This window comes from Erpetoichthys calabaricus, chromosome 10 (genome assembly GCF_900747795.2).
Source record: "Erpetoichthys calabaricus chromosome 10, fErpCal1.3, whole genome shotgun sequence".
Lineage (NCBI taxonomy): Eukaryota > Metazoa > Chordata > Cladistia > Polypteriformes > Polypteridae > Erpetoichthys > Erpetoichthys calabaricus.
The window spans coordinates 48,393,566-48,411,820 of record NC_041403.2 but is presented as its reverse complement, the minus strand read 5'-3'; the positions used below and the strand labels follow the sequence as shown (position 1 = coordinate 48,411,820).

General features: G+C 40.7%; 1 protein-coding gene across 4 annotated transcripts in view; it reads left to right on the top strand.

Annotated features, from left to right (window-relative positions):
• The window catches only part of atf6 (activating transcription factor 6), a 204,965-nt gene that overhangs the window by 62,947 nt on the left and 123,763 nt on the right, over positions 1-18,255 (top strand). For all 4 annotated transcript variants that reach the window (XM_051933018.1, XM_051933017.1, XM_051933015.1 and 1 more), the window contains one exon: positions 5,902-6,098. In XM_051933018.1, the coding sequence (XP_051788978.1) occupies positions 5,902-6,098 (197 nt within the window). The remainder of the gene's footprint in view (positions 1-5,901; positions 6,099-18,255) is intronic.

Sequence of the window (18,255 nt, the reverse complement as noted above, 5' to 3'; positions counted from 1 at the left end):
AATAGATTCATTATTAACTTATTTGAAAAAGTGGATATTAGTGTCTGTTTATATGTTGTATATTTTCTCCGAAGTCATGCAAGTTTTCATATTTTTGTTTTTTTCCCCCCTACATCCCAAAGGTGCTTGTGTTATATAAATGTGCTATAACTTTTCATACCCTGGACATTTTTCTGTGTTGTTTTTTCTTGCTGTAATGCAGAATGCAAGTCTTTAGTGTATCTTGACAGATTATCTTTAAATGCAAACTGTGTTTTATTTTTTTTAACAAATTGTGTAAATGTGCTGGATGCCTCAGAATGACAGTAAGCAGTGGCGCCAGTATGAGAGAGAGAGAGAAAGAGACCTGGAGCCTAGATGGAAGAGTGTAATATTTCAACAGGGACATTTGATGGCAGGCCATTATACAGTCTGTGAGACACAGGGGACAGGGATAGAGAAAGAGAGACAAACGGACAAAGAGAGACAAAAGGGATCAGTGCAAATGAATGAGAGAAGGCTTAACATTGTAGAACACTGATGCCCAGCAAGTGGCAACTTCTGACTATTGGAAATGAGTGGTTAGTCACTTGGTTAATTTAATTATCAGTGTTGCCTAATGTGGGTTGAGTAAGGGTTCTGTTTCACTTTCTAGCTGGGACACCAGATACAGTGGAACCTCGGTTCACGAACGTCTCGGTACACGTACAAATCGGTTTACGACCAAAAACTTCTCCAAACTTTTGCCTCGGTTCACGAACACACACTCTGTATACGAACATGCAAGTTTCTCTTTCGGTTTGTACATATTCAGTCTCTCCCTGGGCATTTCCTGTGCAGCGAGCAAGAGAGAGCGCGCAGCACACACACAGGCAGCGCGAGAGAGAGAGCCGCGCACACACACAGACAGCAGAAGAGAGAGACACACACACACAGGCAGCCGAGAGAGAGAGAGACAGAGGCACACACACAGGCAGCGCGAGAGAGAGCTGGATGCATAAGGTAGGAAGGCAGTTAAAGAATGCACTGGGCTTGATTTTATTTTCACTTCTGTTTACAGCGATCGGTTCGTAGCGTGCATTGTTGCAATGTTACTTTTCTTGGTGGTTTAGTAAATTACGGATTTTTTCAAATGTTAATTTTTTTCCCCTGTGCTTAAAACTCATTAAAAAAAAAAAAAAGTGTTTTTAGCCAGCGGTTGGTAGCACTATAGCGCAAACTATTCGTGTTAGTTTTCTCTGTTGTTCAAGGTTTTCTCAGTGTTATTCAATGCTTTTACATTTAGTTTACTATTACGCTGTGCATTCTATGGTTTAATTAACTATATTTGTGCTTAAAAACTTAAAAAAAATATATATTTACATACAGTTCGTATGGTCTGGAACGGATTAATTGTATTTACATATAATCCTATGGGGGAAATTGCTTCGGTTTACGACCAGAGTTTTGGAGCGAATTATGGTCGTGAACAGAGGTTCCACTGTATATGAAAACATCTGTATAATTTATAAATGAGTTCATAAATCTGCGAAAATTAAACACTTTCACTTTTCTCTGTGGTGGTTCAACATGGTGATAGACTTATTTTCACAGATAACCCAGACCTGCTTGCTGCAATAAACAAAATAATACAATTTATTTATAACATAAGGATAATAGGCGATAGATGATGCAAGTATATAGTGATACATCTATATATAGATATATCTTTTATATAGAGATAAAGTACAAAAACAAACAATACAAAATATAAAATTGTTAGCTTACTTGAACTTTTTCTCACCTATAGACAAAATGCACATAACTTATGAATTCAGATCTTTCGTGTAATCAAAAGAGATAAATTCTTTAGTCATTAAGTTTATATGGCCTGCTCAGTGAAGGTAGCATTGGTTTTGTCAATCCTCATACCCAACCCCTCCACCCCAACCCAGCCAAACCCACCCCCCACCCCCTCCCCTTCACCACAGCTGTATCTGTGCGTGCTCTCCAATTTCTTACTGGGATTTAGGATGATACATTTTTAACAGCCGGAAGTTATCCTTTGCAATTTTATTACTGTTTCACCAATAGTACAGTACATTAGGTGGCTTTGTTCTGACTACTAATTTACAATAAATAGTTCTCAGTATCAGAGTAGGTGTACTTAAAAATTTTAGTGTAAGCTATTTTTTGTTCCTTTCCTTTTTACAGACACGTGGAAGAATCATCAGTTTGCTTCCTTTGTTTGTGTAAGGAGCTCGTCTCCTTCTTTGCCTTTGTCACACCTTCTGGTTGCAGGCAGTACTGCAGTTTTTGTTTGGAGTTCAGATACACTAGTGCGCTTGTTGCTAGGAAAATCACATCTTCTGGGCAATGGTAATCAGTCAGTTGCGATTTTCAGCAAGACATATATGTGGCTTTTATACAGTACTCTACCAGTCCAGCACAATTGCCCTTTAGGATAAAGGAATTGCTTCAACCTCTATTAATTCCACCCCCTCTAGACTATGGGATCTAGCTATGGACATCCAAAGTTACGGCCAGCTTGAGTGTAGTTATCCTGATGAAAAGAGAGATCAGGGTTTGTGATGGCTTTTAAAAAAATAAATAAAAGGAATATAGGTCTTGCTTTGCATATAAGCCCATCCTTTTCATTAATAATTGGTGCAATGATCTGTCCGCCAGTGTTACTTATGGTTGTATTATAGTTCTTTTATTTGAGCCAAATGTTTAACTGGTACAGTGAGAACAAGGCTCTGAGATATCACTCGGTGTTTGATAATTTTTTTGTATTTTGTTTCAAAGAGAGATGTCACCAAGAAGAAGCTGATATTAAGAGTGTGTAGCAGTGCCTTGCTAAACCACAGACTTGTGTTTTAGCCTGGTAAAATGGATAATGCCAGTCTGTCTTACATGGCTTTGGGCCATGCTGCTCAAAGACAAATCCAGGGAGAAGTGTTAGGAGTCTTTAGGGATAGGAGCAACATTGGTCTTTAAAGAAATAGACAGGTGAATGGCCACCTGGGAGACCTAGCTATTTGAAACAAGGGAAGTCTCAGAGGTGCCAGAATACCAGGGAACACTAAAGAGAGTTCTGGCCTGAATATCCATGTAAACAGGGCCACTAAGTAGTTAGTTATCCCTTGGTTTGGTAAAAGGAGACTGTTGGAAACGATTAAAAACCAGAAGTATCTTGTAAAAACCATAAGTATCTTGAGTCAGAAGTTGAGTTTGAGCTTTCTTCATGAGAAGGGAAAAAAGAAAGTCAGAAAGGAGCACATAATGGTACTTCTAAGATAATAAAGAGGTGTGCCAACAATCTGAGCAGGTAGACAGGGTTCAAAACCTGTATAGTTATATTGTTTTTTTATTTGTGTTTGTGTGTTACTTTATGTTCCCCATATTTCCATTCCTTTTATTTATTTTGTTAATAAAGATGCCACTTTTGTTTGCATTTTGGCCCAGTTTTTAATTGTTCTGGTTGTGGAGGAAAGTCTTAAAAACATGCTTTGAATTATCTGCTATTAAACTGATGATTATAACTACAGGTAAAATTCTGTTACAACGAATATCTTTACAATGAAATTTTCATTACAACGAAGTGTTTTTATGGTCCCGACAGTTTCCCCATATGACGCGAGTCTATAGAAATCTCGTTACTACAAAGTACATTCAGCAGATACTTTCATTACAACGAAGTGCCCAAAAGACCTTGAAATGCCTGAATGAATCATCCACAGAACAGTTAGTTCTGTGGCCGCAGCTCAGTTGTGCACAACAATCCCCCAAACAGAAACACTTCCTCGTAGTTTTTTTTTTTTGCCTTTTTTTGTTTCCTGCAGATTTCAGTGATACCTTTTTGCTTATCGCTCGTCAACATTTGAAAAACATCCATTGGAATTTAACTCATTGTAACCTCCTATAGACGCAGCAGACACGAAAAAAATGACAACAGTTCATATTAGGAAAAAAAAACTTTACATTTTTTGCAGCTCTTGATTGCGGCAAAAAGAAAAAAGACGTTGCCAGTGAATTCGGAATTTCGCTGTTGCTATCGACGCTGTCAACTTTCTTGAAAGACCGAGCAAAAAAAGAAGAAAAATCTTGGGTTGCAAACGTATGTGAACTGCTGCATTTGAAGACGTTGAAAAAGCAGTTTTTATGTGGTTCAGTGATGCGCGTTCAAGAAACATTCCTATTAATGCAGCATTCATTCAAGAAAATGTCAGGTTTGTAAACTCTCTCGGGACCTCCCCCAACTAGACAGCATGCCGAAGAGCGCCCTGAATTCCAAACTCTGCATCTATTGAAGACTGTTTATCTGATGCTGGGGCAACAGCCAGCTCAAAGCTGTGCTGCGTCTCTCAGCTATGCTGTGTCTCTCCGCCAAAGCAAAAAGAAAAGATACCGATGGGTGATATGCAAGGAACATTGTAAATGCATGTAACAGGTAACTTGATTACTGATCTGCTGTGTCTTTGTATAGCAGAGTAGCAGATCACGCTACAATAAATAAGTGTGCCGTTCCTGTTTCAAGCTGAATAAAGCTGGTTTTGCTAAAGTACTGAGAATCAGCCTTATGTTTTGGGGTGCAAGACAGGGACTTATAATGCGACCCCGATCTTTTATGATTTGCTTCTGTGTCGCTTTACTGCAGCGCTATGAGCCTATTGTTACTCTGCCCGGAAACGGACAAACAAGCTTCCACAGATGTGGCAATCGCGCTTCAGGACGCACTTCAGCATGTCGTTCCCATTGGGTGGGGAGTGGGAGTGGGGGTGGGGGTGGGGGTGGGTTTCTCAAAAGAGTTCAGAAACCTCACAATATGAAGAAAAAAAAAGGATGATTCGGCTTCTGATTGATAACTGTGCTGCCCACAACATGCTTCCACATTCAGATTATGTTCGAGTTGAATTCCTCCCACTCAATTGCATGGCAGCGCTTCAGCCATTGGTTTTGGGCATCATTCTCACCCTGAAAGTGTATTATCACAAGGAAATGCTGAGAAAATTTCTCGTAACCATAACTTGTAGGTAGGAGGGGATTTAAAACCGGAGCGCCTGGAGGAAACCCACGGAGACACGGGGAGAACATGCAAACTCCACGCAGGGTGGACCTGGGAAGTGAACCCGGGTCTCCTAACTACGAGGCAGCAGCGCTACCACTGCGCCACCGTGCCGCCCTTATTCAAACATTAGTGTACTAATTTCATTGTACTCTGTACATGTGACAGTGATATACTGCTATTACTGTAATATTACTGTTCTGTTTGATTGTTGCAAACATACTGATGTTTCATGCTATTTTTCTATAACAAATATAATACATGCACATAAATGTTTATAAAAAAAAATAAACCTTCCTACTTATGCAGATACTTTAAATGTCAATTGGACTTGATTGTGTTGGTCTGTACTATATTTTTCAAAGCTGAAGTTGTCTTCATACTTGGTCATTACGAAAAAAGGAATAGTATTTTTTTAAATAAACTCTTGAAAGTGACTTTCAAAAATTTTAATTACACATGATAGGCCACAATAAAATGTATTTTAACATCAGGTGCTAGTACTTTTAACTAACAGGAATAGTACTTTTAACTAATAGTTCTCAAAGTTCTGTGGTCTTAGGTTCAAATTGTGCGCACCTTTTATGCTAATAGTCTTACACATTCACTACTTGTCTGAGTTTTCTTCCACATTATGTTGGTTACAATTTTTGTGGATGTCAGAGTGAGTGTACATTTTAAAGAAATGTCAGTTTGCTCAAAGCTGGTCTTGGTCTTGTAGTCGTAATCATTGCTTCTTGAACAAAATTAAGATAATTTATGCAAAAATTAATATTTGCACATTACTAGTATTTGTTAATCACGATCAAATGTTTTAGTTTTTATTTATGTTTTTCTTTAATCATCATAAAATATAGTCTCATGGTTTCTTTTAGGGCAATCTGTAATGCTAGGACAACCTACTCAAGTGGTGCAGCTGACTACCCCACAGATAGTTACTGCACAGCCAGTAGTAACTGTTCCTGACCCAGCCATCAAACATCCTGAAGACAACATCACCTCCCCTAAGAAGATGACCTTTTCTAAGCCTGTTGTCCAGCCCTCCCATACAGCAGCTGTCAGTGATGGAGATGTAAGTCTTTTTTCCATTCTTTAGTATCTGTGGCTTGGAAAGCAGTGGTTCCATTTTAAATATGTCTTTATCATATAATTTTGTGTTATGGAAACATTAGAAAAGGCTTTGTGAAATATTCATGTTTGGTGTGTTTCACAGATGACTTAGTTACAGTGAGGTTCTGAAACATACAGAAATACTTTTTAAAGCAGCACTGCAGCTTCAGTGCATTGTATGATAAATACATAGTAAAGCACAACAATATTCGTATTAGGAACAGTCTAATACAGGGGTGGGCAATGTCGGCCCTGGAGAGCCGCAGTATGTGTAGGTTTTTGTTCCAACCGAGTTCCTTAACGAGAACTCAATTATTGCTGATGAAGCACATATTGCTTAAGTGACATTTTGATGCTTCATTTTAGTGGTCTCGCTTGTTAAGATTCTCCAACCTTAATTGCTTATTTCCATCTTAAACTGCTGCATTCAGTGTTTTAATTGCTCCTTATTAGCAATAAGACATAAAAGACAAAGCAGCCAGCAGTTCTCCAGCTAGCTTTTTCCAATTACATCTGTGTGCGTTCATCATGCACTGTTTGATTTAATAAAACACTTAATAGAAAAATGTAACAGACTGAAAATGATCTGTTTTAGGCTTCAAATCATTTGGATGATATCCTTGGAAAGGAAAAAAATCTACAATATAAGAGCCTTACATTGCACAGACTAACAAGCCATAAAATTAAATAAGGTCTGAGATTGGCAGTGATTGGTTTCTAATTAAGCAATTGGGTTGGAATGAAAACCTGTAGCCACTGCAGCTCACCAGGACCGACATTGCCTACCCCTGGTCTAATGCGTTGATAACACTGAATATTTGCACAATAAGTTGTACATCACAAAATGAATTAAAAATTGCAGTTAGTTGTAAGGGGAAAGATTTATCTAGTATTGTAGTGTTTTTTTGATGTGATTAACATGTTATCAGTATTTGAGGACTGAACAGTGGTCATATTTTAATTGTAGATGTTAAGTTGAAGAACATTGTGAAAATAATACAATTATGTACACTTAACCAATTTAAAATTTATATAGCAACAATGATTTTAAGTGTGCATTTGTACATATTCAAACTATTTTTTTAAATATGAAGCATAGTATCTTAGGTGGTTGATAGTCCTGCAGTACTGTTTAACATCCTTACTATTATATTATATAATCTTATATTAATAACTGAAATATATTTAGTATCTTAAAACATAAGAAAAACATTGAATCATTGTAACATGACCTACATATTAGAGTAATATTGTATAGTGGCAATTACCACACACCTAATTGACCAGTGCAGTTTTGTTTATTCTTTTAAAGCATTCTTCGTCTACTCATTGGGAGACAAACTCTGAAAACCTCCACCCTAGAAATAAGTCCAACACAAGATCTTTATAAATGCTGATATTTATTTGTTAGGATCAAAAAGATAACAAAAATGGCGAAAACAACACAAAAATTGTGTAAAAGTTCAGCCATAAAACAGAAGCAAAAAAATCCATAACCCAAAAAAAAAAGTCACAATACTCACAATGATACACTCTCCTCAAACGCCAGTCAACAAAACATTAAAGTATCTACTCCCACCCACTCCAACATTGTAATGAACCAGGAGGTCTCCTCAAACGCCAGTCAACAAAACATTAAAGTATCTACTCCCACCCACTCCAACATTGTAATGAACCAGGAGGGCGTGAGAGATTGTGGAATCACATTAGTCATTTTATTCAGACTGCTGGTGGGTGGCCAAAAAGGACCGCTGTCGTTTTCAGTGGCCACTTCCAGCATGACATTCAAGTGTCCTGTGGCAACACGTGTTCCAGGCTTCTTCAACTCTGAGTTCACCCCAATCTGGTCATCCAGGGTCAAAGGCCACCTGTGTTCCCCCGGCTCTGTAAGCCAACCCAAGACCAGTATCCACATCTAAGGATCAGTGGCAACTGCACATCCAGGCGAATGGGTTTTAGCAGCTTGGAAGTGCATATGTTGTGCTCTCGAAGTGCTGTCTGCTCCAACTTCCCCAAGAAGCCCCAATGTAGCTTATGGAGCTTCTTTTATACTGGCTTCTCCAGGTAGTCCTGACTCCTTGGACCACCTGAGGAGCTTGTCCATGTCTGGTCCAGTCCAGACTTTCAGCGATGACATCAGGGTATCCCCATCCCATAGGGTTCTACCCACAAAACATAAGGGACATGGGAGAACATGAAATACACAGACAGTAAATAATAAATAAAGAAAACAATGTTTACAAAAAATACATTTATACCATAAATAACTTAAAAAAGACTTTATAATAAAACAAATATAAAGATGCAGAATGAATAAAACAAATAAGATTTAGAAGGGAAAAATAAATGTAAGCCAGGCAATATACTCTGACTAAAACATGACACTCTGTGCTCAAAATTAAGTTAAACAAGAGTGTCCTCTTTTCAGTCAACTCCCAGTATACTTGCTAATAGCAAGGAGGACATTGGTAGCTTTTTCCAGAAAAGATCAAGTCATTTCGTGTTGCACACCCTATGCAATTGTTAGCAATAGTTGTGAGGCGGTTTCTGAATGCTAGGCAATTTGCTAATGTGTTACTTAATTTTCTTGTTGTGTTTCGTATAATTCTTAAATGTTTAGAATCAATTATATTAAAGTATTTTATTAACTAAGCCTTCGAGGTCTGGGTGTTTTTGTTATGCATATGCTGCAGAGGTTTTTTTGGATTTTGGGCTTGTTATGTTGGTGGATTTGTTGTGCTGAACAATTTTAGTAAAGCCTGTCATTGTTAGTATTCTTTTGTGTCTTTACCTTGTCTTTCAAAGAAAAGGATTTCAGTCATCTATAATATAAAATTCTTTATCAATTAGTGCCAGTAATGGTGTTATTAATCTTAAAAGTGTGCATCACTCGGATCTTTCAAGATTAAAATTCACTTCAGTTTATTGGGGCCAGGATCCTAACTCCAAACAATGTCATCTTGGGCTGCCTCACTATATTATACTGTATACTTTGATATTGTTCTACAGATGTCTTTTTGAGGAAACATATTAGCTTATTTATCAAATACGTAGATTTACAGTTCTTGCTAATCCTTTATGGAGCTGTTTGGAGTTACACCAAATAGAATTACATCTGTTTTGATCTTCCATATTACATTGACTGTGTGCTGATTTATTTTGAAAGAATCTTAACCTATCCTCCATAACCGAATGGTAGTGCACTGTCTGAAATTTACTAAAAATACAGTATATATTTTTTTAATTCTCAGTGAGGAATGCTGCAAAGCTTCTTAAGAATTTGGCAAGAATTCATTAATGTTGTTCTAAAATAAGACAGACTGGCCTCTGTCTCTGTACATATTTTCTTTTGATGTCTTAATACACATGAGGAACCTTATTATCTTTTAATAGGTTTTTGTTCACATACAGTGTAGCTCTCTGAACTGGGTAGGGCTAAGATTTTAAGAGTTGGTTGCATCTTATTGTACTGATTGTATTTTTGTTTGATTTGTGATTTATTTATTATGTTTATTTATTGTTGCATGTTTTTAACCCTCAAAAAACCTAATAAAAAAGTATTCCTTGAGAAAATAAACTTGTAGTGCATCAGTGATCCCTTGCAACAGGCAAATTTATTATTCCTTACCACCCAGGCTTCTCTGAACATTTTATAATATTCTCAAAGACTGTAAGTACACAATCTGTATTACTTCAGTTTCTGAAAACAATTATACAATATCTGTAGCATTTCATACTGAATTTCATTATTCTTTTTTTGAACCAGTAACTTAAAAATACTATGAAGAGCCTTAATAAATCAGTTACCAGTTTGGATTTGAATACTGAGACTAATGGGGCATCCCATGAACTAGCAAGCAGATTTTTCCATGCAATGGCATCTTTAGATAAAGTCCCAAACTCAAAAATATTTATATTTTTATTGGTGTTTTATATAAGAATGATACCTGGTTGATATAAGGTCAGCTCTGAGATGCATGCATTAATAAATACTGGAAAAATAAATGGGTTCCCACTCATGTAAAGCTTTATATGTTTGAAGTAGAATTTTGAAATCAGTCCTTAATTCGTCTGAAAGCCATTTATTGTCTTAAGAAAATTAGTTAAAATGCCATTACCTCATATAACTCTTTATATAATTTTCACAACAGCATTTAAAATTGACTGCAAGTCAGAAATCTATAATAATAAAAGGCAAAGCCCTCACTGACTGACTCACTCACTGACTGACTGACTGACTGACTGACTCATCACTAATTCTCCAACTTCCCGTGTAGGTGGAAGGCTGAAATTTGGCAGGCTCATTCCTTACAGCTTACTTACAAAAGTTAGGCAGGTTTCAATGACGTTAATTTTTGACTGTCTTTTAATACTGTGTAAGCATACATATTAACACATGTGCAATTAAACGTGTGCATTTACGGGGTGATTTCTCAGGCTTAAAAGCTCACCTTTTATCAAACGCGGGAACAAAGGTAACTGACGTTGTTCACTGTCTTTTAATACTGTGTAACCATACATATTAACACATGTGCAATTAAACGTGTGCATTTACGGGGTGATTTCTCAGGCTTAAAAGCTCGCCTTTTACTAAAAAGGTAAATGCAAAACTATTTTCAATCAGTTTATTGAAACGCTCCCGTTAAGGATTGCAATAACATATTCGCAAGATAAAAGAACGAAGTAGGGGGAAATGGAGGAAGAGCCGGAAACAGCGAAGAGCAAAAAATTAATTAAACAATTGAGAACGGAGCGAGTGAAGCATACAAGCATGTTCATAAGGGAAACAAAGCACGGTGTAAAACGTAACTTTAAATTAAGTTTATAGAAACGCTCCCGCTGCGGATTGCAATAACATATTCGCGAGATAAAAGTTTAATGAGAAGACACGAGGTATAAACGAACCACACGCTGTGGCGCAACATTAGGGGCAACAGTTTCAACCATTCTATGATCTGCTTCTCGCAACTGAAAGACGGCACATGGCGGATGTTAGCCGACTTGCTGACCGCAACGTTAGGGGCTTCAACTATGGCGCTGACGCCACATCTCAGTGCCAACACTTTGCAGACTCTACTTAAAAGACACGCCCTCCTCACTGGACAGTTAAAAAGACCAATCAAACTAACGATGACATCAAGTATTACCCAATCAAAAGTAGGAAAGGAGGCATCTTCATAAAATGCGTGTGGGATGATTTGCATGACACGCTGCTTTAAAAAAAAAATGATAAAAAAATACGGGATAAATCCCGTCCAGTATTGATTCAAAACGGGACGCGCAATTTCATTCTCAAACGCGGCACGATTCCGTATTTTAAAGGATGGGTGGCAACCCTACAGTGCCAGGTAACCACCCATACAATCAGATTGTGATTCAGACTAGGAATGCAATGAATGTAATTACCCCGATCTACATACAAGGCGAAAGTCTTGCAACATTCAAAGATGATGGTTTGGGATAATTAGTACTTATTAAGTACACCATGGCACATAAAAGAGCTTATGAAGCCTTGAACCGAAAAAAGCAAGATCTCAGAGATCGTAAAAAAAAAAAAGGAGGTAATGTCGTTTTACTCGCTGTACATTTTAGTCAAACATTACCAGTTATTCCACGAGGGAGACCAGCAGATGAACTCAACGCGTGTTTAAAATCCATGCTTCTCCCACGCTCGGTTATATGTCGCGTCTTCTCGGGTAGGTACACCAAAAAATGTATACATTTAAGCATGTAATGGGCAAACAAAAAATGAGGTATACCCGAAGGCACTGCAGTAGTACTCAATGTAACTTTACTTCTTAAATGTTAATGTTTTACTGTTTAATAATTTATACGCTTCTTATATATTGTTCAAATTCTTTTATCAAAATACCAGTGACAGCGCAATGCACGATAACATGGAGTGAATACACCATACGCATCTGCCCACGGCCGCCCTGGTGTGCGCAGATAGGAGTCGATTCTAAAATAAAATAAACATAAAAAGAGTAATACAATCATCACCCATAAAGCGGATAGCAGACGTGACGTATTATATGTGTACCAGATTTCAAGTCAATAGGTGAAACGGTTTGCAAGCTACAGGTGATTTAAAATCCTGGACAGACCAACGAAAAGCCACGGTAGCAAATTATAGAAGAAGATTTTACTGTTTAATAATTTATATTTATATGAAATGTGCTTCTTATATATTACTTCATATTCTCATATGATAATGATGTTAATGTTGTTTATATTGATTTCTATGTTATTGTAAGTGCATCTATGTGTGTATATGTGTGTATATGTATGTATGTATGTATGTATGTATGTATGTATGTATGTATGTGTGTGTATATATATATATATATATATATATATATATATATATATATATATATATATATATATATATATATAAAATATATGTGTATATGTATATATAATATATCTGTATATGTGTGTATATGTGTATATGTATATATATATGACAGCAACACTCATAACAATGACAACACAATTACATTGACAATCATGTTACGTTATTTTTAAAATGTTTCCTTTACTTTTTCATAACCTCTTTAACACACTACTTCTCCGCTGCGAAGCGCGGGTATTTTGCTAGTATAATTATATGAGAAAAGCTTGTGAATGTAATGTTGACTTTATGAATGACTGTCTTGACATACTACATTCTGGTAAATTGGAATTTTCCTGCATTTCTTTTTAAGAAAAAGAAGATTTTAAATAGTGCTATGAGGATTACGTGCTAAAGCATTGGAGTTACACTTCACGCCATTATTTCATACTGATTCAGCAAAACATATTGTGTATGGTATAACACTACTGCCTACCACATTCCCACCAGCTAAGAGAATTGTAATTTTGAAGACAAGAATGTAGTTACCCCTCCTTTAATCGCCACCTTATCGTGGTGGAGGGGTTTGCGTGTCCCAATGATCCTAGGAGCTCTGTTGTCCGGGGCTTTATGCCCCTGGTAGGGCCACCCAAGGCAAACTGGTCCTAGGTGAGGGATGAGACAAAGAGCGGTTAAAACAAACCTCCTATGATGGAAAAAAATTTTGGACGGCGTTTTCCCCCACCCGGACGCGGGTCACCGGGGCCCCACTCTGGAGCCAGGCCTGGAGGTGGGGTTCGATGGCGAGCGCCTGGTGGCCGGGCCTGCACCCATGGGGCTCGGCCGGGCACAGCCCGAAGAGGCAACGTGGGTCCCCCTTCCCATGGGCTCACCACCTATGGGAGGGGCCAAGGAGGTCGGGTGCAGTGTGAGTTGGGTGGTGGCCGAAGGCGGGGACCTTGGCGGTCCGATCCTCGGCTACAGAAGCTGGCTCTTGGGACGTGGAATGTCACCTCTCTGAAGGGGAAGGAGCCTGAGCTAGTGCGCGAAGTTGAGAGGTTCCGACTAGATATAGTCGGACTCACCTCGACGCACAGCTTGGACTCTGGAACCAATCTCCTTGAGAGGGGCTGGACTCTGTACCACTCTGGAGTTGCCCCCGGTGAGAGGCGCCGAGCGGGTGTGGGTATACTTATTGCCACCCGACTTGGAGCCTGTACATTGGGGTTTACCCCGGTGGACGAGAGGGTAGCCTCCCTTCGCCTTCGGGTGGGGGGATGTGTCCTAACTGTTGTTTGTGTGTATGCACCGAACAGCAGTTCGGAGTACCCACCCTAGAACCTAGCTAGAGGGCATACCTTCTGGGGATTCCCTCGTTCTGCTGGGAGACTTCAATGCTCACGTGGGCAATGACAGTGAGACCTGGAAGGGCGTGATTGGGAGGAATGGCCCCCCCGATCTGAACCTGAGCGGTGTTTTGTTATTGGACTTCTGTGCTCGTCACGGATTGTCCATAACGAACACCATGTTCAAGCATAGGGGTGTTCATATGTGCACTTGGCACCAGGACACCCTAGGCCTCAGTTCGATGATCGACTTTGTGGTCGTGTCGTTGGACTTGCGGCCACATTTCTTGGACACTCGGGTGAAGAGAGGGGCGGAGCTGTCAACTGATCACCACCTGGTGGTGAGTTGGCTTCGATGGTGGGGGAGGATGCCGGTCAGGCGTGGTAGGCCCAAACGTGTTGTGAGGGTCTGCTGGGAACGTCTGGCAGAGCCCCCTGTCAGAAGTAGCTTCAACTCCCACCTCCGGCAGAACTTTGACCACATCCCGAGGAAGGTGGGGGGACATTGAGTCCGAATGGGCCATGTTCCGTGCCTCTATTGTTGAGGCAGCTGACCGGAGCTGTGGCCGTAAGGTGGTCGGTGCCTGTCGTGGCGGCAATCCCCAAACCCGTTGGTGGACACCGGCGGTGAAGGATGCCGTCAAGCTGAAGAAGGAGTCCTACCGGTCCCTTTTGTCCTGTGGGACCCTGGAGGCAGCTGCTAGGTACCGGCAGGCCAAGCGGAATGCGGCTTTGGTGGTTGCTGACGCAAAAACTCGGGCGTGGGAGGAGTTTGGGGAGGCCATGGAGAACGACTTTCGGACGGCTTCGAGGAGATTCTGGTCCACCATCCGGCGTCTCAGGAAGGGGAAGCAGTGCAGTGTCAACACTGTATATGGTGGGGATGGTGCGCTGCTGACCTCGACTCGGGACGTTGTGGGTCGGTGGGGGGGAGTACTTCGAAGACCTCCTCAATCCCATTAACATGCCTTCCAATGAGGAAGCAGAGCCTGGGGACTCAGAGGTGGGCTCCCCCATCTCTGGGACTGAGGTCACCGAGGTGGTCAAAAAACTCCTTGGTGGCAGGGCCCCGGGGGTGGATGAGATACGCCCGGAGTTCCTCAAGGCTCTGGATGTTGTAGGACTGTCCTGGTTGACACGCCTCTGCAACATCGCATGGACATCAGGGACAGTGCCTCTGGATTGGCAGACCGGGGTGGTGGTCCCCCTCTTTAAGAAGGGGGATCGGAGGGTGTGTTCCAACTACAGAGGGATCACACTCCTCAGCCTCCCAGGAAAGGTCTATTCAGGGGTCCTGGAGAGGAGGGTCCGTCGGATAGTCGAGCCTCGGATTCAGGAGGAACAGTGTGGTTTTCGTCCTGGTCGCGGAACAGTGGACCAGCTCTATACCCTTAGCAGAGTCCTGGAGGGTGCATGGGAGTTTGCCCAACCAGTCTACATGTGTTTTGTGGACTTGGAAAAGGCATTCGACCATGTCCCTCGGGGAATCCTGTGGGGGGTACTCCGAGAGTATGGGGTACCGGCCCCCTTGATAAGGGCTGTTCGGTCCCTGTACGATCGTTGCCAGAGCCTGGTCCGCATTGCCGGCAGTAAGTCGAACCCGTTTCCAGTGAGAGTTGGACTCTGCCAGGGCTGCCCTTTGTCACCGACTCTGTTCATAACTTTTATGGACAGAATTTCTAGGCGCAGCCAGGGCGTTGAGGGGGTCCGGTTTGGTGGGCTCAGGATTGGGTCACTGCTTTTTGCAGATGATGTTGTCCTGTTTGCTTCATCAGGCTGTGATCTTCAGCTCTCTCTGGATCGGTTCGTAGCCGAGTGTGAAGCGGCTGGGATGAGAATCAGCACCTCCAAATCCGAGACCATGGTCCTCAGCCGGAAAAGGGTGGAGTACCCTCTCAGGGTTGGTAGCGAGATCCTGCCCCAAGTGGAGGAGTTCAAGTATCTCGGGGTCTTGTTCACGAGTGAGGGAAGAATGGAGCGTGAGATCGACAGGCGGATTGGTGCGGCATCCGCAGTAATGCGGGTGTTGCATCGGTCTGTCGTGGTGAAAAAGGAGCTGAGCCGCAAGGCGAAGCTCTCAATTACCAGTCGATCTATGTTCCTACCCTCACCTATGGTCATGAGCTATGGGTAGTGACCGAAAGAACGAGATCGCGAATACAAGCGGCTGAAATGAGTTTCCTCCGCAGGGTGTCTGGGCTTTCCCTTAAAGACAGGGTGAGAAGCTCGGTCATCCAGGAGGAGCTCAGAGTAGAGCCGCTGCTCCTCCGCATCGAGAGGAGTCAGATGAGGTGGCTCGGGCATCTGATCAGGATGCCTCCTGGACGCCTCCCTGGTGAGGTGTTCCGGGCACGTCTAACCGGGAGGAGGCCCCGGAGAAGACCCAGGACACGTTGGAGGGACTATGTCTCTCAACTGGCCTGGGAACGCCTTGGGATTCTCCCGGAAGAGCTAGAAGAAGTGGCCGGGGAGAGGGAAGTCTGGGCATCTCTGCTCAAGCTGCTGCCCCCGCGACCCGACCTCGGATAAGCGGGAGACAATGGATGGAATGGATGGAGAATGTAGTTATCAAGTGTTTTAAGGAACAATTAATTAAAAGGGTAACAAGAAAAATTTCATTAGGTTTGATAATACATGTATATTTACTTTTGAATTGAAGTCATCTGGCACTGTTTCATAGACATGATAATATATGTTACCTGAAAAAGTAGCCAAGCTCTTCTTCCTCATTATGTTACTTTTTGTCTATTTAAAAATAAAGAGATTGGCAAGACCATATTCATTTGCATCTCTGTGTAGAACTAAGTTATCATGCACAACCTGATGGTACTGAAAATAGCAGTGCTGTCTTACAGGGCTTTACATAAGTTCAGTTCATGGACTAGGTGTTTTCTGTATAGAATTTGGCAACCTTCTCTTATTCCTATATTTTTCTGACTGTTCTCCATTTACTCCTGCTTCTGCTAATTGTGCAGTTGCATGACATACAGACAGACCAACTGTCAACTTGTTTTAGTGTGAATGAATACGAGTATGTGCGTAAATGTGCCGTTCGAAGGAACTGTGTCCCATATAGTGCTGGTTTCTCTATTCCAACTCCCCCCAGTTTTCTTCTGCGACCATGTGCTAGGTAAGCTGGTTCAGAAAATGAATGGACAGATGAATAAAGTTATTATTTTAATCAATTATTTTTGGTATGTAAGAGTTCTCTAAAGTGGGACTTTGTGGGAATAAGTGCTGGTGGGACTATTTATGAGGTGTGATCAAAAAGTACGGTGAATGTTGATGCAGAGCACCATCCAAGAGCAACGCGGAACAATTCAATGCAGGTTCTGACATGTACACCCTAGAGCCTAGTTGGTGACAAGTTTCAACTTGTTTGATACTGTCAGTCATTTGTGAGCCACTGTTGAGTTCAAGTGTGTTTTTCAGGATTGTCGTTAATAGTGGATATCGAGCAATGCATTAACATGAAATTTTGTTTCAAATTGCAAAAAGCTCAGGAAACCCATCAGATGTTAAAATCGGTTTATGGTGACACTGCACCAACAATTAAGACTGTTTACAAGTGGTTTGATCAATTTCGTAATGGATCTGACTTGGTTGAAGACGAGAAAAGATCAGGACGTCCCTCGACTTCAATAACAGATGAAAATGTTGAAACAGTTTCATTCTTCACCATGACAACACTCCTTGTCACACATCCCTTCTAGTATGACAATATCTGTCGATTAAAAACAATACCTGTCGATTAAAAACAATACGCTGTGTCTGCATCTACCTTGTTTGCCGGATCTGGCACCGTGCGACTTCTGGCTGTTACCTAAATTGAAAATGGCCATGAGAGGCAAACGATTTCAATCCATTGAGGACATCCAGGCAGCCACGACAGCCCAACTAAAGACACTTTGGAAAGAAAACTTCCAGAACTGCTTCGCAAAGTGTCAGGAGCGTTGGGATAAGTGCATTCGAAGTGGAGGAGAGTATTTTGAGGGTGTCTAGTAGCTGTAAATCTTTTACTGCAATAAACGTTTCTTTTTTTATAACATTCATGTATTTTTGGTTCACACCTCGTATGTTATTTAATGTATAATCTAGAAAACCAAGCATTTATGTCATGGTGGTATTTTAATTTCCAAGGAATACACATCTATGTTAGGTAAATTTAGTATTGTCAAAGCAGCAAACATCAACATGCGAATCTGCTCAGATTTAAAATTATATAATTTAGTTTGGAGTAAAGAATGCATATCTATTCACCCTCTACTTAAATCATCAGGGGCATTCAAAAAATGTTTGTATCTAACAGTATACACAGCAAAGAAATTATTTAAAAAACAAATATATGCTCAAATGTAAATTTTATCTCAGAGTGAAAAGTTCTTTGAAGGTACATTTGTAATAAATAAAATCCAATAAAACTACTTTGGATGAAG